At 41.3% G+C, this 22,381-nt stretch overlaps 2 protein-coding genes across 2 annotated transcripts in view; both read right to left on the bottom strand.

The window, feature by feature from the left end:
- Nucleotides 1-21,352, bottom strand: part of LOC133557142 (receptor-type tyrosine-protein phosphatase epsilon-like) — a 45,068-nt gene extending 23,716 nt beyond the window's left edge. Inside the window, exons 1-6 of the mRNA XM_061907386.1 lie at nt 21,338-21,352; nt 21,059-21,143; nt 9,565-9,661; nt 5,050-5,123; nt 2,380-2,516; nt 1,985-2,075 (exon numbers count right to left, since the gene is read on the bottom strand). Coding sequence (XP_061763370.1) covers nt 1,985-2,075; nt 2,380-2,516; nt 5,050-5,123; nt 9,565-9,661; nt 21,059-21,143; nt 21,338-21,352 — 499 coding nt within the window. The remainder of the gene's footprint in view (nt 1-1,984; nt 2,076-2,379; nt 2,517-5,049; nt 5,124-9,564; nt 9,662-21,058; nt 21,144-21,337) is intronic.
- Nucleotides 1-22,381, bottom strand: part of LOC133557233 (receptor-type tyrosine-protein phosphatase epsilon-like) — a 275,984-nt gene that overhangs the window by 96,464 nt on the left and 157,139 nt on the right. The window lies entirely within an intron of this gene.

A 22,381-nucleotide genomic window follows, 5' to 3' on the forward strand; every position in this document is an offset into this window, starting at 1 on the left:
TCAATTGAAAAGTAGCTCGCCTGCAGAAAAAGTGTGGGCACCCCTGCATTAAACAATGTAACAAGGTTTTCCAAAGTAAATCAACTCAGGTTAGGGGAAAAAAAATGCCAATAAGGCGCTGGCATATTTATTATTGAAGTCACAAAGTGCAGCATTTTTTTTTAACATGCCTCAAAACAGTAGCTTGGAATTTGGGACATGCTCTCGCTGAGAGAGCATGAGGAGGTTGAGGTGGGCGGAGTTGGGGTGTATATAGTAGCGTCCTGGAAGAGTTAGTGCTGCAAGGGATTCTGGGAATTTGTTCTGTTATGTTTATGTTGTTAGCTCGGTTGGTAGAGTGGCCGTGCCAGCAACTTGAGGGTTGCAGGTTCGATTCCCGCTTCCGCCATCCTAGTCACTGCCGTTGTGTCCTTGGGCAAGACACTTTACCCACCTGCTCCCAGTGCCACCCACACTGCTTTAAATGTAACTTAGATATTGTGTTTCACTATGTAAAGCGCTTTGAGTCACTAGAGAAAAGCGCTATATACATATCATTTACTTCACTTCACTTACGGTGCGGATGTTCTCCCGAAATGTGTTTGTCATTCTTGTTTGGTGCGGGTTCACAGTGCGGCGCATATTTGTAACAGTGTTAAAGTTGTTTATTCGGCCACCCTCAGTGTGACCTGTATGGCCGTTGACCAAGTATGCTATGCATTCACTTGTGTGAAAAGCCGTAGATATTATGTGATTGGGCTGGCACGCAAAGGCAGTGCCTTTAAGCCACGCCCCCAATATTGTTGTCTGGGTGGAAATCGGGAGAAATTGGGGAGAATGGTTGCCCCGGGAGATTTTCGGGAGGTGCACTGAAATTCGTGAGTCTTCCGGAAAAAAATGGTGAAGGTTGGCAAGTATGACAGGGAGACATAACTGCTCTGTACTTCTCCCTACATCCATGTACCACTCCCTACAGTGCTGTTTTAAAAAGTCCTCAAATGTACTTGTCGAAACAGACACCGATCATTTCCGATATTACTTTTTAAAGCATTTATCAGCCGATAATATCGGCAGTCCGATATAATCGGACATCTCTAGTGCTTACCTTTAGATTTATTCTGCTCCCAGTCTGTGGAGTGCTCTCCCTGACCACCTGAGGGCACCTCAGACTGTGGAAGCTTTTAAAAAAGGCTTAAAAACACTTTTAAAAATAACAAAAAAAAACTTTTTATAGATATGCATGCTGGTTCTAGCTATTGGGTTGTTTGTAGTTTTATATTTTATGGCACTTTGAGGTTGTTTGCTTAACGTAAAGTGCCTTTTTACAAATAAAATCCATTATTATTATTATTCTCTTTTGCCTGTCCTTTTGACACGTACATGTCCCAAGAGGCGTGTCGTCTATCTACCCATTCATATCTATGACTGTATAGGACATGGATATTATTGTCTCTCCTGCCTTGTTAAGCCACTTACTCATTTCCTCTTCCTGGCTGTTTACTCTGCTGTAAAATGCTTCCTAAATAGTCTTCTGTTGAAATATACAAAGCATGTATTCTTTTGTTTCACTACTTCACATTCAAGCTAATTTAGCCCCATATATAGTTTTTTAGAACCAAATCTAAACTTAGGGCTGGGCGATATGGCCAAAAACTATATGACGATATAGTTTTTAAAGGTTTTAAATTAATTAGCGCCCAATTCATGGAAATACGGTAAACAACAATGTGGTCAGTGTACCTAATAAAGTGGCCCGCCGTGTTCAGAAGAAACCCTATCAATTTGACTTTATCTCGACATCCGTGCAGAACTGTCAATCTGCTTCAGTCAGGGTCAAAAGGAGGAACTTGCGATCGAGTGTGGCCGTCGTCATGGTAACTAGACCCCTCTCATCATGACTCGCTGATGGAAAACGGAAACAAAATATCTAACTTCTTGACGCGAAAGACGACGCGCGACTCGCTTTTACATCCAAACCTGAATCGACAAAAGGGGGCGCACTCACATGGAAGGATGTTGGGGTATCTGTTCTTCTCCTTGTTGTTCTCCTTGTTGGCCTCCTCGTACGTCCCCTGGGCGTTACCCCCTGGCAGAGACTGCGGGACATAAAAGTTGCGTTTGGTCATTCCCGCCGCTGCATATTCATTATTTAACGCACAGGACTTCCTCTATTTGCTCAAAATAACATCCCTGCACAGTCATCGTTTATCGGCACTTCACTCCGATGCTGAAACAGAAATGGGGTACTTTTCACGCAAACACGTACGTTTGAGTCATGGAAAGAGCAGCGAGGAGTTTTCCCGCGTTATTAATACTTCTGCTGTAGTTTGCTTCCCATGTTTGTCTCTATATTTGCATTCATTGCTAAATTTTTTTTTTTTTAACAAGACGGATGCTTACGTTGTACTCCTCTCGGAAGAGCTTTCCGTCGTCGGCCGAGCGGAGCCGGTACTCGTCCTCCAGATGCTCCAAGGCGAGCGGGGGGTAGTTCTTGGAGGCCGACGCAGATCTGGGCAGCAGGACCACCGTCTGTTGGTCTACAATCAACAAAAAGTTTTAAAAAATACACATATGGTTGGGCAAAGAAGTATTTAGTCAGCCAGCGATTGTGCAAGTTCTCCCACTTAAAATGATGACAGAGTTCTGTAATGTTCATCATAGGTACACTTCAACTGTGAGAGACAGAATGTGGGAAAAAAATCCAGGAATTCACATTGTAGGAATTTTAAAGAATTTATTTGTAAATTATGGTGGAAAATAATCATTCAAAGCTCTCACTGATGGAAGGAGGTTTTGGCTCAAAATCTCACGATAAATGGCCCCATTCATTCTTTCCTTAACACGGATCAATCGTCCTGTCCCCTTAGCAGAAAAAAAGCCCCAAAGCATGATGTTTCCACCCCCATGCTTCACAGTAGGTATGGTGTTCTTGGGATGCAACTCAGTATTCTTCTTCCTCCAAACACGACGAGTTGAGTTTATACCAAAAAGTTCTATTTTGGTTTCATCTGACCACATGACATTCTCCCAATCCTCTGCTGTATCATCCATGTATCCATCTGAGGTCCTCTCCAAGGTTTCTCATAGTCAGCATTGTCACTGGCGTCCGTCCCACTGGATGTGAATTCTCCCTGCCCACTGGGTGTGAGTTTTCCTTGCCCTTTTGTGGGTTCTTCCGAGGATGTTGTAGTCGTAATGATTTGTGCAGTCCTTTGAGACATTTGTGATTTGGGCCTATATAAATAAACATTGATTGATTGATTGATTGATTATCGGACATCTCTAGTAAAAACCGTAGTAAATTCTAACTGCTGTTTTTTTACCGTAAAATTTCTTTTTTTACAGCGTATTCTAAAAAAATTTAAACATCCATCCATTTTCTACAACTTATTCCCTTTCGGGGTCGCGGGGGGCGCTGGCGCCTATCTCAGCTACAATCGGGCGGAAGGCGGGGTACAACCTGGACAAGTCGCCACCTCATCGCAGGGCCAACACAGATAGACAGACAACATTCACACACTAGGGCCAATTTAGTGTTGCCAATCAACAAATGAAATATGGAATAATATCACAAGGTGAGTCCTTATACATTTATATTCTTATATTACTCACTGTTGCAAGCATAAGCCCTCAATGAAGGCATAGTGGAATATTTGTTCAGCTAAGTACACATAGTACTGTATATATCAGGGGTTCTCAAATGGGGGTACGCGTACCCCTGGGGGTACTTGAAGGTATACCAAGGGGTACGTGAGATTTTTTTTTTAATATTCTAAAAATAGCAACAATTCAACAATCCTTTTAAATATATTCATTGGATAATACTTCAACAAAATATGAATGTAAGTTCATAAAGTGTGAAAAGAAATGCAACAATGCAATATTCAGTGTTGACAGCTAGATTTTTTGTGGACATGTTCCATAAATATTGATGTTAAAGATTTCTTTTTTTTGTGAATAAATATTTAGAATTATAAGTTGATGAATCCAGATGGATCTCTATTACAATCCCAAAAGAGGACACTTTAAGTTGATGATTACTTCTATGTGTAGAAATCTTTATTTATAATTGCATCACTTGGTATTTTTTCAACACATTTTTAGTTATTTTTATACATTTTTTTCCAAATAGTTCAAGAAAGACCACTACAAATGAGCAATATTTTGCACTGTTATACAATTTAATAAATCAGAAACTGATGACATAGTGCAGTATTTTACTTTTTTTTAACCAAAAACGCTTTGCTCTGATTAGGGGGTACTTGAATTAAAAAAAAACGTTCACAGATGGATTTTTTTGTGGACATGTTCCATAAATATTGATGATAAACATTTATTTTTTGGTGAAAAAATGTTTAGAAGTAAGTTGATGAATCCAGATGGATCTCTATTACAATCCCCAAAGAGGGCACTTTAAGTTGATGATTACTTCTATGTGTAGAAATCTTTATTTATAATTGAATCACTTGTTTATTTTTCAGCAAGTTTTTAGTTATTTTTATATCTTTTTTTCCAAATAGTGCAAGAAAGACCACTACAAATGAGCAATATTTTGCACTGTTATACAATTTAATAAATCAGAAACTGATGACATAGTGCTGTATTTTACTTTTTTCCAACCAAAAATGCTTTGCTCTGATTAGGGGGTACTTGAATTAAAAAAAATGTTCACAGGGGGTACATCTCTGAAAAAAGGTTGAAAACCACTGATATATATATATAGTATACAGTAAATAAAACAATAACTAACCCAAAAAGAGTGTGGTTATTTTTGTTCTACTTGGCAGGTCGCGCACAGGAAGTGAAGGGCGAGCATAAAGAGGCAGTGTGAACTCATCATCTCCTCCCGGGTGACATGTTCACACCCTCCCTTACCTTGTTCCTCCCAGGTGACATGTTCACACCCTCCCTTACCTTGTTCCTCCCGGGTGACATGTGTACACCCTCCCTTACCTTGTTCCTCCCAGGTGACATGTTCACACCCTCCCTTACCTTGTTCCTCCCAGGTGACATGTTCACACCCTCCCTTACCTTGTTCCTCCCAGGTGACATGTTCACACCCTCCCTTACCTTGTTCCTCCAGGATTCCATTGGGTATCTTCTTGTCCACTGTGGTGACCACCGCTTTCCTCTGGTTTTTTAACCTGTTCAAAAAACAAAAAAAACAAACACCACGCCATGAGATGTGAATTTTTTTGGGGGTGAATTATATTTATATAGCGATTTTCTCGAGTGACTCAAAGCGCTTTACATAGTGAAACCCAATATCTAAGTTACATTTAAACCAGTGTGGGTGGCACTGGGAGCAGGTGGGTAAAGTGTCTTGCCCAAGGACACAACGGCAGTGACTAGGATAGCGGAAGCGGGAATCGAACCTGGAACCCTCATGTTGCTGGCACGGCTACTCTACCAACTGAGCTATGCCGCCCCCATTTTAAAACAAATGATAGAAATAGGCCTGAGAATGATACTTTAATGCGGATATACCGTATTTCCTTGAATAGTACGCGCCTGACTTGAATTACTGCCGGGTAAAACTCGCTTCCCCAAAAAATTAGCGCATGCTTAGTATTACCGTCTGGTCAAACTCGTGACGTCACGACTGACACTTCCCCTGTCATCATTTTCAAAATGGAGGAGGCTGATTTCAATACCGATAATTTGAAATCGCATAAAGAGAAGAAGATTAAGAGCTATTCAGTAGGATTTAAGGTCCAAGCTTACATCACACTCAAATTTTTACTGCATACCTTTGGTATGTAGAAGCATTTAAGTCTCACCTTAAAACTCATCTGTATACTCTAGCCTTTAAATAGACCTCCTTTTTAGACCAGTTGATCTGCCGCTTCTTTTCTTTCTCCTATGTCCCCCCCTCCCTTGTGGAGGGGGTCCGGTCCGATGACCATGGATGAAGTACTGGCTGTCCAGAGTCGAGACCCAGGATGGACAGTTCGTTAGGACCCAGGATGGACCGCTTGCCTGTGTATCGGTTGGGGACATCTCTACGCTGCTGATCCGCCTCCGCTTGAGATGGTTTCCTGTGGACGGGACTCTCGCTGCTGTCTTGGATCCGCTTGAACTGAACTCTCGCGGCTGTGTTGGAGCCACTATGGATTGAACTTTCACAGTATCATGTTAGACCCGCTCGACATCCATTGCTTTCCTCCTCTCCAAGGTTTCTCATAGTCATCATTGTCACCGACGTCCCACTGGGTGTGAGTTTTCCTTGCCCTTATGTGGGCCTACCGAGGATGTGGTAGTGGTTTGTGCAGCCCTTTGAGACACTAGTGACCAGTTGATCTGCCGCTTCTTTTCTTTCTCCTATGTCCCCCCCTCCCTTGTGGAGGGGGTCCGGTCCGATGACCATGGATGAAGTACTGGCTGTCCAGAGTCGAGACCCAGGATGGACCGCTCGCCTGTATCGGTTGGGGACATCTCTACGCTGCTGATCCGCCTCCGCTTGAGATGGTTTCCTGTGGACGGGACTCTCGCTACTGTCTTGGATCCGCTTGAACTGAACTCTCGTGGTTGTGTTGCAGCCATTATGGATTGAACTTTCACAGTATCATGTTAGACCCGCTCGACATCCATTGCTTTCGGTCCCCTAGAGGAGGGGGGTTGCCCACATCTGAGGTCCTCTCCAAGGTTTCTCATAGTCAGCATTGTCACTGGCGTCCCACTGGATGTGAATTCTCACTGCCCACTGGGTGTGAGTTTTCCTTGCCCTTTTGTGGCTTCTTCCGAGGATGTTGTAGTCGTAATGGTTTGTGCAGTCCTTTGAGACATTTGTGATTTGGGGCTATACAAATAAACATTGATTGATTGATTGATGGTTAGTGCAGGAGTGAGAAGAGGTTTTAAAATAATTAGCGCATGCTTACTTTTACAGCATGCCAAGAGTGAGAAGAGGTTCTAAATTAATTTGCGCCCCGGCGGCAATTCAAGGAAATTCATTCAAATTGCCCTAATTTAGCTAAAGAAACAGCGGGGAAAATAATGAACAAGGAACTAAAACTATTTATAAAAAAAACACCGAACAGTGGTTGGAATAACATGCCACTATGACTGTAGATAATTATTATGACCGTTAAAGCATTGTTCTCTGTCATACACGTTTTAAAGAAGGAACAAGTATTGTTAGAAAATAAAAAAGAAATTTGCGTGAGAAGGCGCAAGACGCAAAACGTACCATCTGAAAGTGGAGAAGTTGGTCTTTCTCATGAGCTAAGGCGTGAGGAAGCAGGCTCCAGGCTGGGAAGGTGACAAAGTGTCTGCTGCCGTCTTCCAGGCCCGCTCTCTTGCTGGGATTAGCGGCAGAGGGAGGCAACTAAGCGCCGCTTCCTGACCGGCGGCCAGAAGAGGAAGTGTTTGGTCACACGGGGCTCTGCCTCGGAATCTGGCTCGCAGCCAATCAGAGAGAGCCCGGGAGGAGGAGTAGGAGGGGTGATAAGTCCAACTTTTTTTTTTTTTTCCTTTTAACCCCGTTTTACGTGACGCCGTTTGACTTCCAAGCAATATTTCCCATAGGAAATGTTTTAAGTGATTTTATCAGTCAACTCATATCATGTTTAAGTTTTATGTGAAGCAATAAACACATGGTTAACCATTGTATAACAACACTAAACTACATACAAACCCCGTTTCCATAGGAGTTGGGAAATTGTGTTAGACGTAAATATAAACGGAATACAAATCTTTTTCAAGCCATATTCAGTTGAATATGCTACAAAGACAAACTGATAAACATATTTTCTTTTGCAAATAATCATTAACTTTAGAATTTGATGCCAGCAACACGTGACAAGGAAGTTGGGAAAGGTGGCAATAAATACTGATAAAGCTGAGGAATGCTCATCAAACAGGTGTGCAGGCTAATTGGGAACAGGTAGGTGCCATGATTGGGTATAAAAGCAGCTTCCCAAAAAATGCTCAGTTTTTCACAAGAAAGGATGGGGCGAGGTACACCCCTTTGTCCACAACTGCGTGAGCAAATAGTCAAACAGTTTAAGAACAACGTTTCTCAAAGTGCAATTGCATGAAATTGAGGGATTTCAACATCTACGTTCCATAATATCATCAAAAGGTTCAGAGAATCTGGAGAAATCACTCCACGTAAGCGGCATGGCCGGAAACCAACATTGAATGACCGTGACCTTCGATCCCTCAGACGTCACTGTGTCAAAAACCGACATCAATCTCTAAAGGATATCACCACATGGGCTCAGGAACACGTCAGAAAACCACTGTCACTAAATACAGTTGGTTGTTAGATCTGTAAGTGCAATTTAAAGCTCTACTATGCAAAGCGAAAGCCATTTATCAACAACATCCAGAAACGCCGCCGGCTTCTCTGGGCACCGAGATCATCCAAGATGGACTGATGCAAAGTGGAAAAGTGTTCTGTGGTCTGACGAGTCCACATTTCAAATTGTTTCTGGAAATATTCGACATCGTGTCATCCGCTAAAAAGGGGAAACGAACCATCCAGACCAGGGGTGCCCATTACGTCGATCGCGAGCTACCAGTCGACCGCGGGGGGTGTGTCAGTCGATCTCCAGCCAGGCTTTTAAAAAAAATGGACCTAAAAATGAGTGATCATCAATCTTCACCAAGACGTCACTTAAATGACATTCACGGTACCGGAGGGTCTTGTGAGATGACGCTGGCTGCTGCAAGATCATTATTATGAAAATATGACCGAGAAGAAGGCGAGAAACACTTTTTATTTCAACAGACTCTCGCGCCGTACCTTCCGTCAAAACTCTAAAGGCCGACTGCACATTTCCTATCTTCACAATAAAAGCCCTGCTTCATGCTGCCTGCGCTAACTAAATACAGAGTCTCGGAAAACTGGCGTGCACAAGCGATCCCTCAGAAAGCTTTCCGAGACTCTTATTTTGTTAGCGTCATCTCACAAGACCCTCGGGTGCCGTGAATGTCAATCAAGCAAGCTACGGAATTTGCCGCCAATGTTTTTCTTGTAAAGTGTATGGAAGCTGGATGAATTAGATGCCAAAAACCAACCACTTTCATGTGGTATTGTACAGAAAGGACCACTTTTTTTCTCCTCCATTTGAAAATGTGGGCGTTATCATCATTACTGTCTGATTCCAATCAATGCAAGTCATCAGAATCAGGTAATACACCAACTTATATTCTTGTCTTTGTGAAAGAAAGACATCTATATGTGTTACACATGCTTGTATTATCATTAAACACATTTAACTTGTTTACAAAAAATGTCTCTTTCATAAATAAATAAATATAAATGATATATATAAATGAGGTAGATCCCCTCGAGTTGGTCAATTGAAAAGTAGCTCGCCTGCAGAAAAAGTGTGGGCACCCCTGATCCAGACTGTTATCAATGCAAAGTTCAAAAGGGAAAAAAGGATTTTAAGTGCACCTTATAGTCCGGAAGATACGGTATATATATATATTTTTTAAAGCACTTTTTTAACGATTCTGCGTCTATCGCAGTATATATTGATATCGCTTTATCGTCCAGCCCTACTTTGTACACACAAAAATGTGCGTACTTGGCCCGACGGGAGAGAGATAATGTGAGAGGAGAGTGTTTATTACCTGAGGAAGTACCAGGCCAGGAGCGCGATGATGAGCAGCAGCAGGGAGAGGACCAGCACTGTGGGGAGGACGTGTTGTCCGGTGGATGTGACGCCCTCTGGGGAGGAAGGGGGGGGTCGGGTCAGAGGGCAACAAGAGAAGAAGGCTGGCGATGCATACAGTCGCCATCAAAAGTTTGCATAGTGTGTGAATTGTGAATTATATTTATATAGCGCTTTTCTCAAGTGACTCAAAGCGCTTTACATAGTGAAACCCAATATCTAAGTTACATTTAAACCAGTGTGGGCAGCACTGGGAGCAGGTGGGTAAAGTGTCTTGCCCAAGGACACAACGGCAGTGACTAGGATGGCCGAAGCGGGAATCGAACCTGCAACCCTCAAGTTATAAATAAAATAAATAAATGGGTTGTACTTGTATAGCGCTTTTCTACCTTCAAGGTACTCAAAGCGCTTTGACACTACTTCCACATTCACACACACATTCACACACTGATGGAGGGAGCTGCCATGCAAGGCCCTAACCACGACCCATCAGGAGCAAGGGTGAAGTGTCTTGCTCAGGACACAACGGACCTGACGAGGTTGGTACTAGGTGGGGATTGAACCAGGGACGCTCGGGTTGCGCACAGCCACTCCCACTGCGCCACGCCGTCCCAAGTTGCCGGCACGGCCGCTCTACCAACCGAGCTATACCGCCCACCGTAAAGAACATAATGTCACGGCTGTCTTGGGTTTCCAATCATTTCTACAACTCTTATTATTTTGTGATAAGAGTGATTAAAACACATACTTGTTGGTCACAAAAAATATTCATGAAGTTTGGTTCTTTTATGAATCTATTCTGGGTCTACTGAAAAGTTTCACTGCAATAAGGCGCTTCTGGTTGAATTTTTGACCACTCCTCTTGACAAAATTGCTGCAGTTCAGCTAAATGTGTTGGTTTTTCCGACATGGACTTGTTTCTTCAGCATTGTCCACACGTTTAAGTCAGGACTTTGGGAAACCTTCATTCGGATTGTGTTTTGGTTGGTTGTGTTCTGTTTGTTTTGGACTCCCCTTAGTTCCTGTTGTGTGCACTCCTGGGTTTATTTTGGTCACCATGGGGATTAATTGGGTTCACCTGCCTCTGGTTAGTGGCCCCACGCTCAGCTGCTGTCAACCACCAATCCAGACCTGGGCAAAGTAAGGACCATGGGCCACGTGCGGCCCGTTAAGCTTTTCAATCAGGCCCGCTGGAAATTCTCCAAAGGCCTACTGAAATGAGATTTTGCTTATTTAAACGGGGATAGCAGCTCCATTCTATGTGTCATACTTGATCATTTCGTGATATTGCCATATTTTTGCTGAAATTATTTAGTAGAGAACATCCACGATAAAGTTTGCAACTTTTGGTCGCTAATAAAAAAGCCTTGCCTGTACCGGAAGTAGCAGACATAAGATGTGCGCGTGACGTCACGGGTTGTGGAGCTCCTCACATCTGAACATTGTTTACAATCATGGCCACCAGCAGCGAGAGCGATTTAGACAGAGAAAGCGACCATTTCCCCATTAATTTGAGCGAGGATGAAAGATTCGTGGATGAGGAAAGTAAGAGTGAAGAATTAGAAAAAAAAAGACTATACGGTGGGAGAGATTCTGATGTTATTAGACAAATTTACTAGGATAATTCTGGAAAATCCCTTATCTGCTTATTGTGTTACTAGTGTTTTAGTGAGATTATAGGGTCGTACTTGTAAAGCCTGAAGGTCGGCCCCGCACCTTTCTTCAGCACCAGTCGACGGGTGGTGGCGATGCCCATCTCTGCCATTCGCAAGGGACCCTCTTCGAAACACGATCTTTCGAAATGATCGCTGCATAATACACTGTACTTTGTGTGTGTGGTCCAATCGAAGCGTGTATGCTTGACCGCTCTGTTCCATAGTAAAGCTTCAATCAATCAATCAATGTTTATTTATATAGCCCCAAATCACAAATGTCTCAAAGGGCTGCACAAATCATTACGACTACAACATCCTCGGAAGAACCCACAAAAGGGCAGGGAAAACTCACACCCAGTGGGCAGGGAGAATTCACATCCAGTGGGACGCCAGTGACAATGCTGACTATGAGAAACCTTGGAGAGGACCTCAGATGTGGGCAACCCCCCCCCCTCTAGGGGACCGAAAGCAATGGATGTCTAGCGGGTCTAACATGATACTGTGAAAGTTCAATCCATAGTGGCTCCAACACAGCCGCGAGAGTTCAGTTCAAGCGGATCCAAGACAGCAGCGAGAGTCCCGTCCACAGGAGACCATCTCAAGCGGAGGCGGATCAGCAGCGTAGAGCTTCACCGTCATCTTTCGGGAATGTAAACAATGAAACACCGGCTGTGTTTGTGTTGCTAAAGGCGGCCGCAATACACCGCTTCCCACCTGCAGCTTTCTTCTTTGACGTCTCCATTATTCATTGAACAAATTGCAAAAGATTCAGCAACACTGATGTCCAGAATACTGTGGAATTATGCAATGAAAACAGACTACTTATAGCTGGGAACGACGCTGGAACAAAAAGTTCCTCTACAATGCGTGACGTCACGCGCACGCGTCATCATACCGCGACGTTTTAGCATGATACTTACGCGCGAAATTTAAAATTGCAATTTAGTCAATTAAAAAGGCCGTATTGGCATGTGTTGCAATGTTAATATTTCATCATTGATATATAAACTATCAGACTGTGTGGTCGCTAGTAGTGGCTTTCAGTAGGCCTTTAAGATGTAAAGTCATGTTTTGTAATAACCGTAAGTCTTGAACTATACCAAGTATTTCAATGATTGGAATCTGCAGTTTTGCATGATATACTAGTTACTGTGGTCATCTAATTAGTTACTATGGTCATCTAATTAGTTACTATGGTCATCTAATTAGTTACTATGGTCATCTAATTAGTTACTATGGTCATCTAATGAGTTACTATGGTCATCCAATTAGTTACTATGGTCATGTAATTCGTTACTATGGTCATCTAATTAGTTACTATGGTCATCTAATTAGTTACTGTGGTCATCTAATTAGTTACTGTGGTCATCTAATTAGTTACTGTGGTCATCTAATTAGTTACTATGGTCATCTAATTAGTTACTATGGTCATGTAATTAGTTACTATGGTCATCTAATTAGTTACTGTGGTCATCTAATTAGTTACTATGGTCATCTAATTAGTTACTATGGTCATCTAATTAGTTACTGTGGTCATCTAATTAGTTACTGTGGTCATCTAATTAGTTACTATGGTCATCTAATTAGTTACTGTGGTCATCTAATTAGTTACTGTGGTCATCTAATTAGTTACTGTGGTCATCTAATTAGTTACTATGGTCATGTAATTAGTTACTATGGTCATCTAATTAGTTACTGTGGTCATCTAATTAGTTACTGTGGTCATCTAATTAGTTACTGTGGTCATCTAATTAGTTACTGTGGTCATCTAATTAGTTACTATGGTCATCTAATTAGTTACTGTGGTCATCTAATTAGTTACTGTGGTCATCTAATTAGTTACTGTGGTCATCTAATTAGTTACTGTGGTCATCTAATTAGTTACTATGGTCATGTAATTAGTTACTATGGTCATCTAATTAGTTACTATGGTCATCTAATTAGTTACTATGGTCATCTAATTAGTTACTATGGTCATCTATTTAGTTACTATGGTCATCTAATTAGTTACTGTGGTCATCTAATTAGTTACTGTGGTCATCTAATTAGTTACTGTGGTCATCTAATTAGTTACTGTGGTCATCTAATTAGTTACTATGGTCATCTAATTAGTTACTATGGTCATGTAATTAGTTACTATGGTCATCTAATTAGTTACTATGGTCATCTAATTAGTTACTGTGGTCATCTAATTAGTTACTGTGGTCATCTAATTAGTTACTATGGTCATGTAATTTGTTACTATGGTCATCTAATTAGTTACTATGGTCATCATTTATCTAATTAGTTACTATGGTCATCTAGTTAGTTACTATGGTCATCTAATTAGTTACTATGGTCATCTAGTTAGTTACTATGGTCATCTAATTAGTTACTATGGTCATCTAATTAGTTACTAAAGGTCATCTAATTAGTTACTATGGTCATCTAATTAGTTACTATGGTCATCTAGTTAGTTACTATGGTCATCTAATTAGTTACTATGGTCATCTAATTAGTTACTATGGTCATCTAATTAGTTACTAAAGGTCATCTAATTAGTTACTATGGTCATCTAATTAGTTACTATGGTCATCTAATTAGTTACTATGGTCATCTAATTAGTTACTATGGTCATCTAGTTAGTTACTATGGTCATCTAATTAGTTACTATGGTCATCTAATTAGTTACTATGGTCATCTAATTAGTTACTATGGTGATCTATTTAGTTACTATGGTCATCTAATTAGTTACTATGGTCATCGACGTCACAGCAGCTCAGACGAGGCGCCAAGCAGTGTGGGCGGGGAACGTTTCCACAGACAACGGAAGAAGATTTTCACAACAAAGTTCTAAAGTTTAGTGATATATCACATATACTTGACCCTCTTCCTGGGAAACTGATCAAGGAGCTCTTTGTATTATTAGGTCCATCAGTGCTAAATATTATAAACTTATCACTTTCCTCGGGCACTGTTCCCCTAGCATTCAAAAAAGCGGTTATTCATCCTCTTCTTAAAAGACCTAACCTCGATCCTGACCTCATGGTAAACTACCGACCGGTGTCTCACCTTCCCTTTATTTAAAAAATCCTCGAAAAAATTGTTGCGGAGCAGTTAAATGAACACTTAGCGTCTAACAATCTATGTGAAACCTTTCAATCCGGTTTCAGGGCAAATCACTCGACGGAGACAGCCCTCGCAAAAATGACTAATGATCTATTGCTAACGATGGATTCTGATGCGTCATCTATGTTGCTGCTCCTCGATCTTAGCGCTGCTTTCGATACCGTCGATCATAATATTTTATTAGAACGTATCAAAACACGAATTGGTATGTCAGACTTAGCCCTGTCTTGGTTTAACTCTTATCTTACTGATAGGATGCAGTGTGTCTCCCATAACAATGTGACCTCGGACTACGTTAAGGTAACGTGTGGAGTGCCCCAGGGTTCGGTCCTTGGCCCTGCACTCTTCAGCATCTACATGCTGCCGCTAGGTGACATCATACGCAAATACGGTGTTAGCTTTCACTGTTATGCTGATGACACCCAACTCTACATGCCACTAAAGCTGACCAACACGCCGGATTGTAGTCAGCTGGAGGCGTGTCTTTATGAAATTAAACAATGGATGTCCGCTAACTTTTTGCAACTCAACGCCCAAAAAACGGAAATGCTGATTATCGGTCCTGCTAGACACCGACCTCTATTTAATAATACAACTCTAACATTTGACAACCAAATAATAAAACAAGGTGACTCGGTAAAGAATCTGGGTATTATCTTCGACCCAACTCTCTCCTTTGAGGCACACATTAAAAGCGTTACTAAAACGGCCTTCTTTCATCTCCGTAATATCGCTAAAATTCGCTCCATTCTGTCCACTAAAGACGCTGAGATCATTATCCATGCGTTTGTTACGTCTCGTCTCGATTCCTGTAACGTATTATTTTCGGGTCTCCCCATGTCTAGCATTAAAAGATTACAGTTGGTACAAAATGCGGCTGCTAGACTTTTGACAAGAACAAGAAAGTTTGATCACATTACGCCTGTACTGGCTCACCTGCACTGGCTTCCTGTGCACTTAAGATGTGACTTTAAGGTTTTACTACTTACGTATAAAATACTACACGGTCTAGCTCCAGCCTATCTTGCCGATTGTATTGTACCATATGTCCCGGCAAGAAATCTGCGTTCAAAGGACTCCGGCTTATTAGTGATTCCCAAAGCCCAAAAAAAGTCTGCGGGCTATAGAGCGTTTTCATTTCGGGCTCCAGTACTCTGGAATGCCCTCCCTGTAACAGTTCGAGATGCCACCTCAGTAGAAGCATTTAAGTCTCACCTTAAAACTCATCTGTATATACTCTAGCCTTTAAATAGACTCCCTTTTCAGACCAGTTGATCTGCCGTCTCTTTTCTTTTTCTCCTATGTCCCACTCTCCCTTGTGGAGGGGGTCCGGTCCGATCCGGTGGCCATGTACTGCTCGCCTGTGTATCGGCTGGGGACATCTCTGCGCTGCTGATCCGCCTCCGCTTGGGATGGTTTCCTGCTGGCTCCGCTGTGAACGGGACTCTCGCTGCTGTGTTGGATCCGCTTTGGACTGGACTCTCGCGACTGTGTTGGATCCATTATGGATTGAACTTTCACAGTATCATGTTAGACCCGCTCGACATCCATTGCTTTCCTCCTCTCCAAGGTTCTCATAGTCATCATTGTCACCGACGTCCCACTGGGTGTGAGTTTTCCTTGCCCTTATGTGGGCCTACCGAGGATGGGGTAGTGGTTTGTGCAGCCCTTTGAGACACTAGTGATTTAGGGCTATATAAGTAAACATTGATTGATTTTCTTCTCTAAATGTGGCCCCCGAGTCAAAATAATTGCCCAGGCCTACACTAATCAGAGAGCTATTTATTCACCTTGCTCGCCACGGTTTGCTTCATGCTACCTACTACGTAAGTCTTGTTTATTTCATGCCACAGTTTCGCGAATGTTCCATGTCTATAGTTCTATGTTTCCTGCGCTAAGTATTTGCTTTGGCTCCACGTCATACTTGTCAACCCTCCCAAATTTTCTGCGAGACTCCCGGATTTCAGTGCCTCTCCCGAAAATCTCCCGGGTCGACCATTTTCCTGGAATTTCTAACAATTTCCAGCCGGACAACAAGGCTGGAAGTGAACAAGGTGGACCTGAGTGACGACAGCCATTCGTCACCTCAGCTTTTCCTCCATACAAACATCTACGGCTTTTGGAGACTGCACAACTGCACACACAACAAGAAGGAGACGAAGCAGAGGAAGTAAAAAGACAGTCACGACGACGACGAGTAAGAAGAAGAAGTACGCTTGCAAGTCATCAATAGGGTGTTGAGTATGGTTAGAAAGATAGTGACAGACAATAGAATGAGGATGAATAATTCAACCCTGAACTCACTCCTTTCCTGCAAATTAAATTCCACAGATGCTGCCCATACTTATGCTCCTTCCAAGGCTTTGCTACTTGCTGCAAAGTATTGCACTTTCAAATACAACAATGAGTAGAGGAGTGTTAAGTGTGTGTATATGTAAATAAATGAACAATGAAATTGAAGTATTTCTTATATATAGTATATATATATATATATATATATATATATTAGGGATGCACCGATTAATCGGTAACCGAATATATTCGGCCGAATATGGCAAAAAAAGCCATGGAATGAGTTAAAAACAAGGCCGAATAGTGGCGTGTGACGCAATTTTTTGACGCGGTGACGCAATCAACCAACGTGCAGTGACGTTGGGATATGTTGTGTACCTGTATAAGTGTATGAGGTTACAAGCACACACTTAATTGAGATTTAGTGGGGCCTCTGTTTACATTATTAGCCTGTTGTGTAGGCTACCTGTATAAGTGTATGAGGTTACAAGCACACACTTTATTGAGATTTACTTGAGCCTTCTGTTTACATTATTAGCATATCTACTGTGGCTAAGCAGAGTTTTGCCAAAATGACAATAATTCATTTGTTGTGGGTTTATCCACTTTAATGCACTTTATTTCTTTTTGGAATGCATGTTTTGTTTGAAGGCCTAATATAAATGAAAAACTTTGTGCTTTTTTTGAAAAGCAAAGGCTATGGAATATTAAAAAAATGTCAATATTCAATAAAAAAATTACTTCTTTTGAAAAACATGTCTAAATATTTATTCTAGGCTATTTATGCAATATAATTTTTTTTTTGAAAAACTGCATTCATTATTCGGTATTCGGCCTTCGGCCAAGCGTTTAAGTTTTATTCGGCTTCGGCCACAAATTTTCATTTCGGTGCATCCCTAATATGTGTATATATATATATATATATATATATATATATATATATATATATATATATATATATATATATATATATATATATATATATATACATATACATATACATATACATACATATATATACATATATATACATATATATATATATATACACATATATACATACACATATATACATACACATATATACATATATATACACATATATACATATATATACATATATATATATATACATATATATATACATATATATATATATACATATATATATACATATACATATATACATATATATATATATACATATATATATATATATATATATATATTATATATATATATACATATATATATATATATACACATTAGGGGTGTAACGGTACACAAAAATTTCAGTTCAGTACGTACCTCGGTTTAGAGATCACGGTTCGGTTCATTTTCGGTACAGTAAGAATACAAGAAAATATAAATGTTTTAGTTATTTATTTACTAAATTTGCAAAATCTTCCACCCCAAAAATATTTTTATTTGTGGAATATTGATGTGAAGTAATGGGAACCTTGGGATAGGTCAATAATTCATAATAACGTTGATTTTGATTCAATATTATGTTTTGAGCAATGACAGTTTGAAAGAAAAAAAAAACAGCTTTGTTTTACTAGTCAACATTGAAACTTTTTTAAAATTACATTTAACTTTTCGGCTTTTTCATTTCACTTTTGTTAGGTTTTTGTTTATTTTAATAGTATTTCTACAATGTGCCGTGGGCCTTTAAAACATTAGCTGTGGGCCGCAAAAGGCCTCCGGGGCACACTTTTGACACCCCTGCTATAGATAATAAAAGATCAAATCTGATAAATCTATGGATAAAAAGCAGAGCCTGGCCGTTTATCATAACTCTCTCGCTCTCACTGTCTCTGCCCCTCCCTCACCAATGCTGCTGTGTGCACAATTTGTTTTGTTTTCAACCCCTTCTTAACCCCGAACGTACATTGAAAATACACGCACCCCTAACTTAAAATGCAGGACATTTGAGACATTTAAGAAACTCCACCCGGACAGCCCCGCAAAAGAGGAGGTATGGTCCGTCTATCGTAGCCCTGTTGCTGCTAGCAGGGCTTGTGTTGTGCCTGGGTGTGCATTCTTTACACTATGTGCGGTACGCTACTTAAAATGTCGTGTTGAAACTTGTTCGGTACACCTCCGAACCGAACCGAACCCCCGTACCGAAACGTTTCAATACGAATACACGTACCGTTACACCCCTAGTATATAAATGTATGAAATACTTCAATTTCAGTGAATTCTAGCTGTAAATATACTCCTCCCCCTTAACCCCGCCCGCCCACCTCAATATATATATATATATATCCCCACCCGATCTCCCGAATTCGGAGGTCTCAAGGTTGGCAAGTATGCTTCCAAGTGCAATCAGCACGTTGTGCCTTCGCCTTGTGTTCCGTTTTGTTGTACTACTTTGATTTTTCGAGAATCAAATCATGTTCTTACCTGCACGCTTTGTCCCGAATGGTCTGTCTGCATTTTGGGAGAACGAACCCCGCGGTAAGCTGCGCAAACCACGTCGTGACACTAGCCTGATTTAGTCATTGTCCTGTTGGAATACCCAACTGCGCCCAAGACCCAACCTCCAGGTTAATGATTTTAGGTTGTCCTGAAGAATTTGGAGGTAATTGTCTCATTGACTCTCTGTAAAGCACCAGTTCCATTGGCAGAAAACAGGCCTGGATCATAATACTACCACCACCATGCTTGACGGTATGTGTGGTGTTCCTGGGATTAAAGGCCTCACGTTTGTTTCTCCAAACATATTGCTGGGTATTGTGGCCAAACAGCTCAATTTTTGTTTCATCTGACCACAAAAATTTCCTCCAGAAGGTCTTATCTTTGTCCTTGGAATGTCCGATGAAACAAAAATTTAGCTGTTTGGCCACAGTACCCAGGAATATGTTTGGAGGAGAAATTGTGTTCTTTTGATGTGTGTTTGGGGTCATTATCTTGTTGGAACACCCAACTGCGCCCAAGACCCAACCTCCGGGCTGATGATTTTAGGTTGTCCTGAAGAATTTGGAGGCAATTGTCCCATTGACTCTCTGTAAAGCACCAGTTCCATTGGCAGCAAAACAGGCCTGGATCATAATACTACCACCACCATGCTTGACGGTAGGTTTGGTGTTCCTGGGATTAAAGACCTCACCTTTTCGCCTCCTAACACATTGCGGCCAAACAGCTCAATTTATGTTTTATCCGACCACAGAAATTTCTTCCAGAAGGTCTTATCTTTATCCTTGGGATGTCAGATGACACAAAAATTGAGCTGTTTGGCCACAGTACCCAGGAATATGTTTGGAGGAGAAATTATGGTCTTTCGACATATATTTGGGGTCATTATCTTGTTGGAACACCCAACTGTGCCCAAGACCCAACCTCCGGGCTGATGATTTTAGGTTGTCCTGTAGAATTTGGAGGTAATTGTCCCATTGACTCTCTGTAAAGCACCAGTTCCATTGGCAGCGAAACAGGCCTGGATCATAATACTACCACCACCATGCTTGACGGTAGGTTTGGTGTTCCTGGGATTAAAGGCCTCACCTTTTCGCCTCCAAACATATTGCGGCCAAACAGCTCAATTTTTGTTTTATCCGACCACAAAAATTTCCTCCAGAAGGTCTTATCTTTATCCTTGGGATGTCCGATGAAACAAAAATTTAGCTGTTTGGCCACAGTACCCAGGAATATGTTTGGAGGAGAAATTATGGTCTTTCGACATATATTTGGGGTCATTATCTTGTTGGAACACCCAACTGTGCCCAAGACCCAACCTCCGGGCTGATGATTTTAGGTTGTCCTGTAGAATTTGGAGGTAATTGTCCCATTGACTCTCTGTAAAGCACCAGTTCCATTGGCAGCAAAACAGGCCTGGATCATAATACTACCACCACCATGCTTGACGGTAGGTTTGGTGTTCCTGGGATTAAAGGCCTCACCTTTATTCCTCCAAACATGTTGCTGGGTATTGTGGCCAAACAGCTCAATTTTTGTTTCATCTAACCACAAAAATGTCCTCCAGAAGGTCTTATCTTTGTCCTTGTGAAAAAATTGAGCTGTTTGGCCACAATACCTGGTGATATGGTTGGAGGAAAAAAAGTGTATAAAAACTTTTGATCGCGACTGTGTATACAATATTTACAGTGTGTACAGTGCAAATACTACATCAAAGCTCCTGCCACGTTCCCCTATGGCCACACGGTTGATTTAGTGACTGGCTTCAGCACTATTTAGCCAACAGAGATTGGCATCAGCTCATTTAGAGAGGGCTCCCAGAATGGAGCCACAAGCGCACACAGGACCGCCTTGTCGCCGCATTCATAAGCACTACACAATCAGCCGTTCATTGTGCCGGGGAGTCATAACGAGTTATTATCGCCGCACAGATTGCATAATAATCACGTCTGCCGGGCAAAGCGGTGAGCGTCTTACCTCGTGTACGGTTGCCATTGCTGCTGGAATTGGCCGTTGTTGTTGTTGCCACCAAGAACAGAAGCGGGACCATTGTGTTGTGCGACTGCGGGGGGACAAAACAAAACAAAAACAGAAACGGATATTGAATTTGGTGTGTTTGTGCATCATGGGAACGCTGGAGAATACATCCATTCAGGCGACACAAGCCGCTTTTATTCAGGGGCGACCACTTTTTTGGGATTTCGGGAATGTGCTCATCTGTGCAAAAGAGGAGCCACAATGGAGCAACACACTCACATCCTGCTCGTCCATTCATGGCAGTCATTAATGGCGTTCCTACTGTAATGTCCCAGGCACCCAGACGGGGGCGTGATTGCACAGTGTTTACAAACGAGGCTCTGTCTTCATGACTACACTCCCCTTCATTGAGAAAAAAAATGGTGGAAATATCAATATATTGATATTTCATATAAAACACATTTAAATTGCAAATTGTGTTCAGCTCAGTTTCGGTTCATTTGGAACATGCATAGGATACAACGTAATGAGTCACACAATTCCACAGCACGGCCGAAAAGGAGAAGGAAGAAGCAGAGCTTATTTAATCCTACGCCTTTTCATACCATAGCAAGTTTATCCATCTCCCTTGTTCTCTGTAACAGAACAGTGAACAAATAAATAATAAATAAATCATGTACCATAAAAGGCAGCACGGTGGGACAGGGGTTAGTGCATCTGCCTCACAATACAAAGCTCCTGAGTAGTCCTGGGTTCAATCCAGGGCTCGGGATCTTTCTGTATGGATATATATATATATATATATATATATATATATATATATATATATGTATATATATACACCCCAAAAGGGACAAGCGGTAGAAATGGATGGATGGATATATATAATAAAATAAATATATATAATAAATAAATGGGTTGTACTTGTATAGCGCTTTTCTACCTTCAAGGTACTCAAAGCGCTTTGACACTACTTCCACATTTACCCATTCACACACACATTCACACACTGATGGAGGGAGCTGCCATGCAAGGTGCTAACCAGCACCCATCAGGAGCAAGGGTGAAGTGTCTTGCTCAGGACACAACGGACGTGACGAGGTCGGTACTAGGTGGGGATTGAACCAGGGACACTCGGGTTGCGCACGGCCACTCTCCCACTGCGCCACGCCGTATATAACTTGAGCTCTTATATTAAAGGAAGAAATACTTGGATTTCAGTGAATTCTAGCCATATATACAAATGAAATATTTATTTTGTATATAAATATACATATATACATACATATACATATAGATATATATATGAAATACTTGAATTTC

The sequence above is a fragment of the Nerophis ophidion genome, linkage group LG08, assembly GCF_033978795.1.
Source record: "Nerophis ophidion isolate RoL-2023_Sa linkage group LG08, RoL_Noph_v1.0, whole genome shotgun sequence".
Classification (NCBI taxonomy): domain Eukaryota; kingdom Metazoa; phylum Chordata; class Actinopteri; order Syngnathiformes; family Syngnathidae; genus Nerophis; species Nerophis ophidion.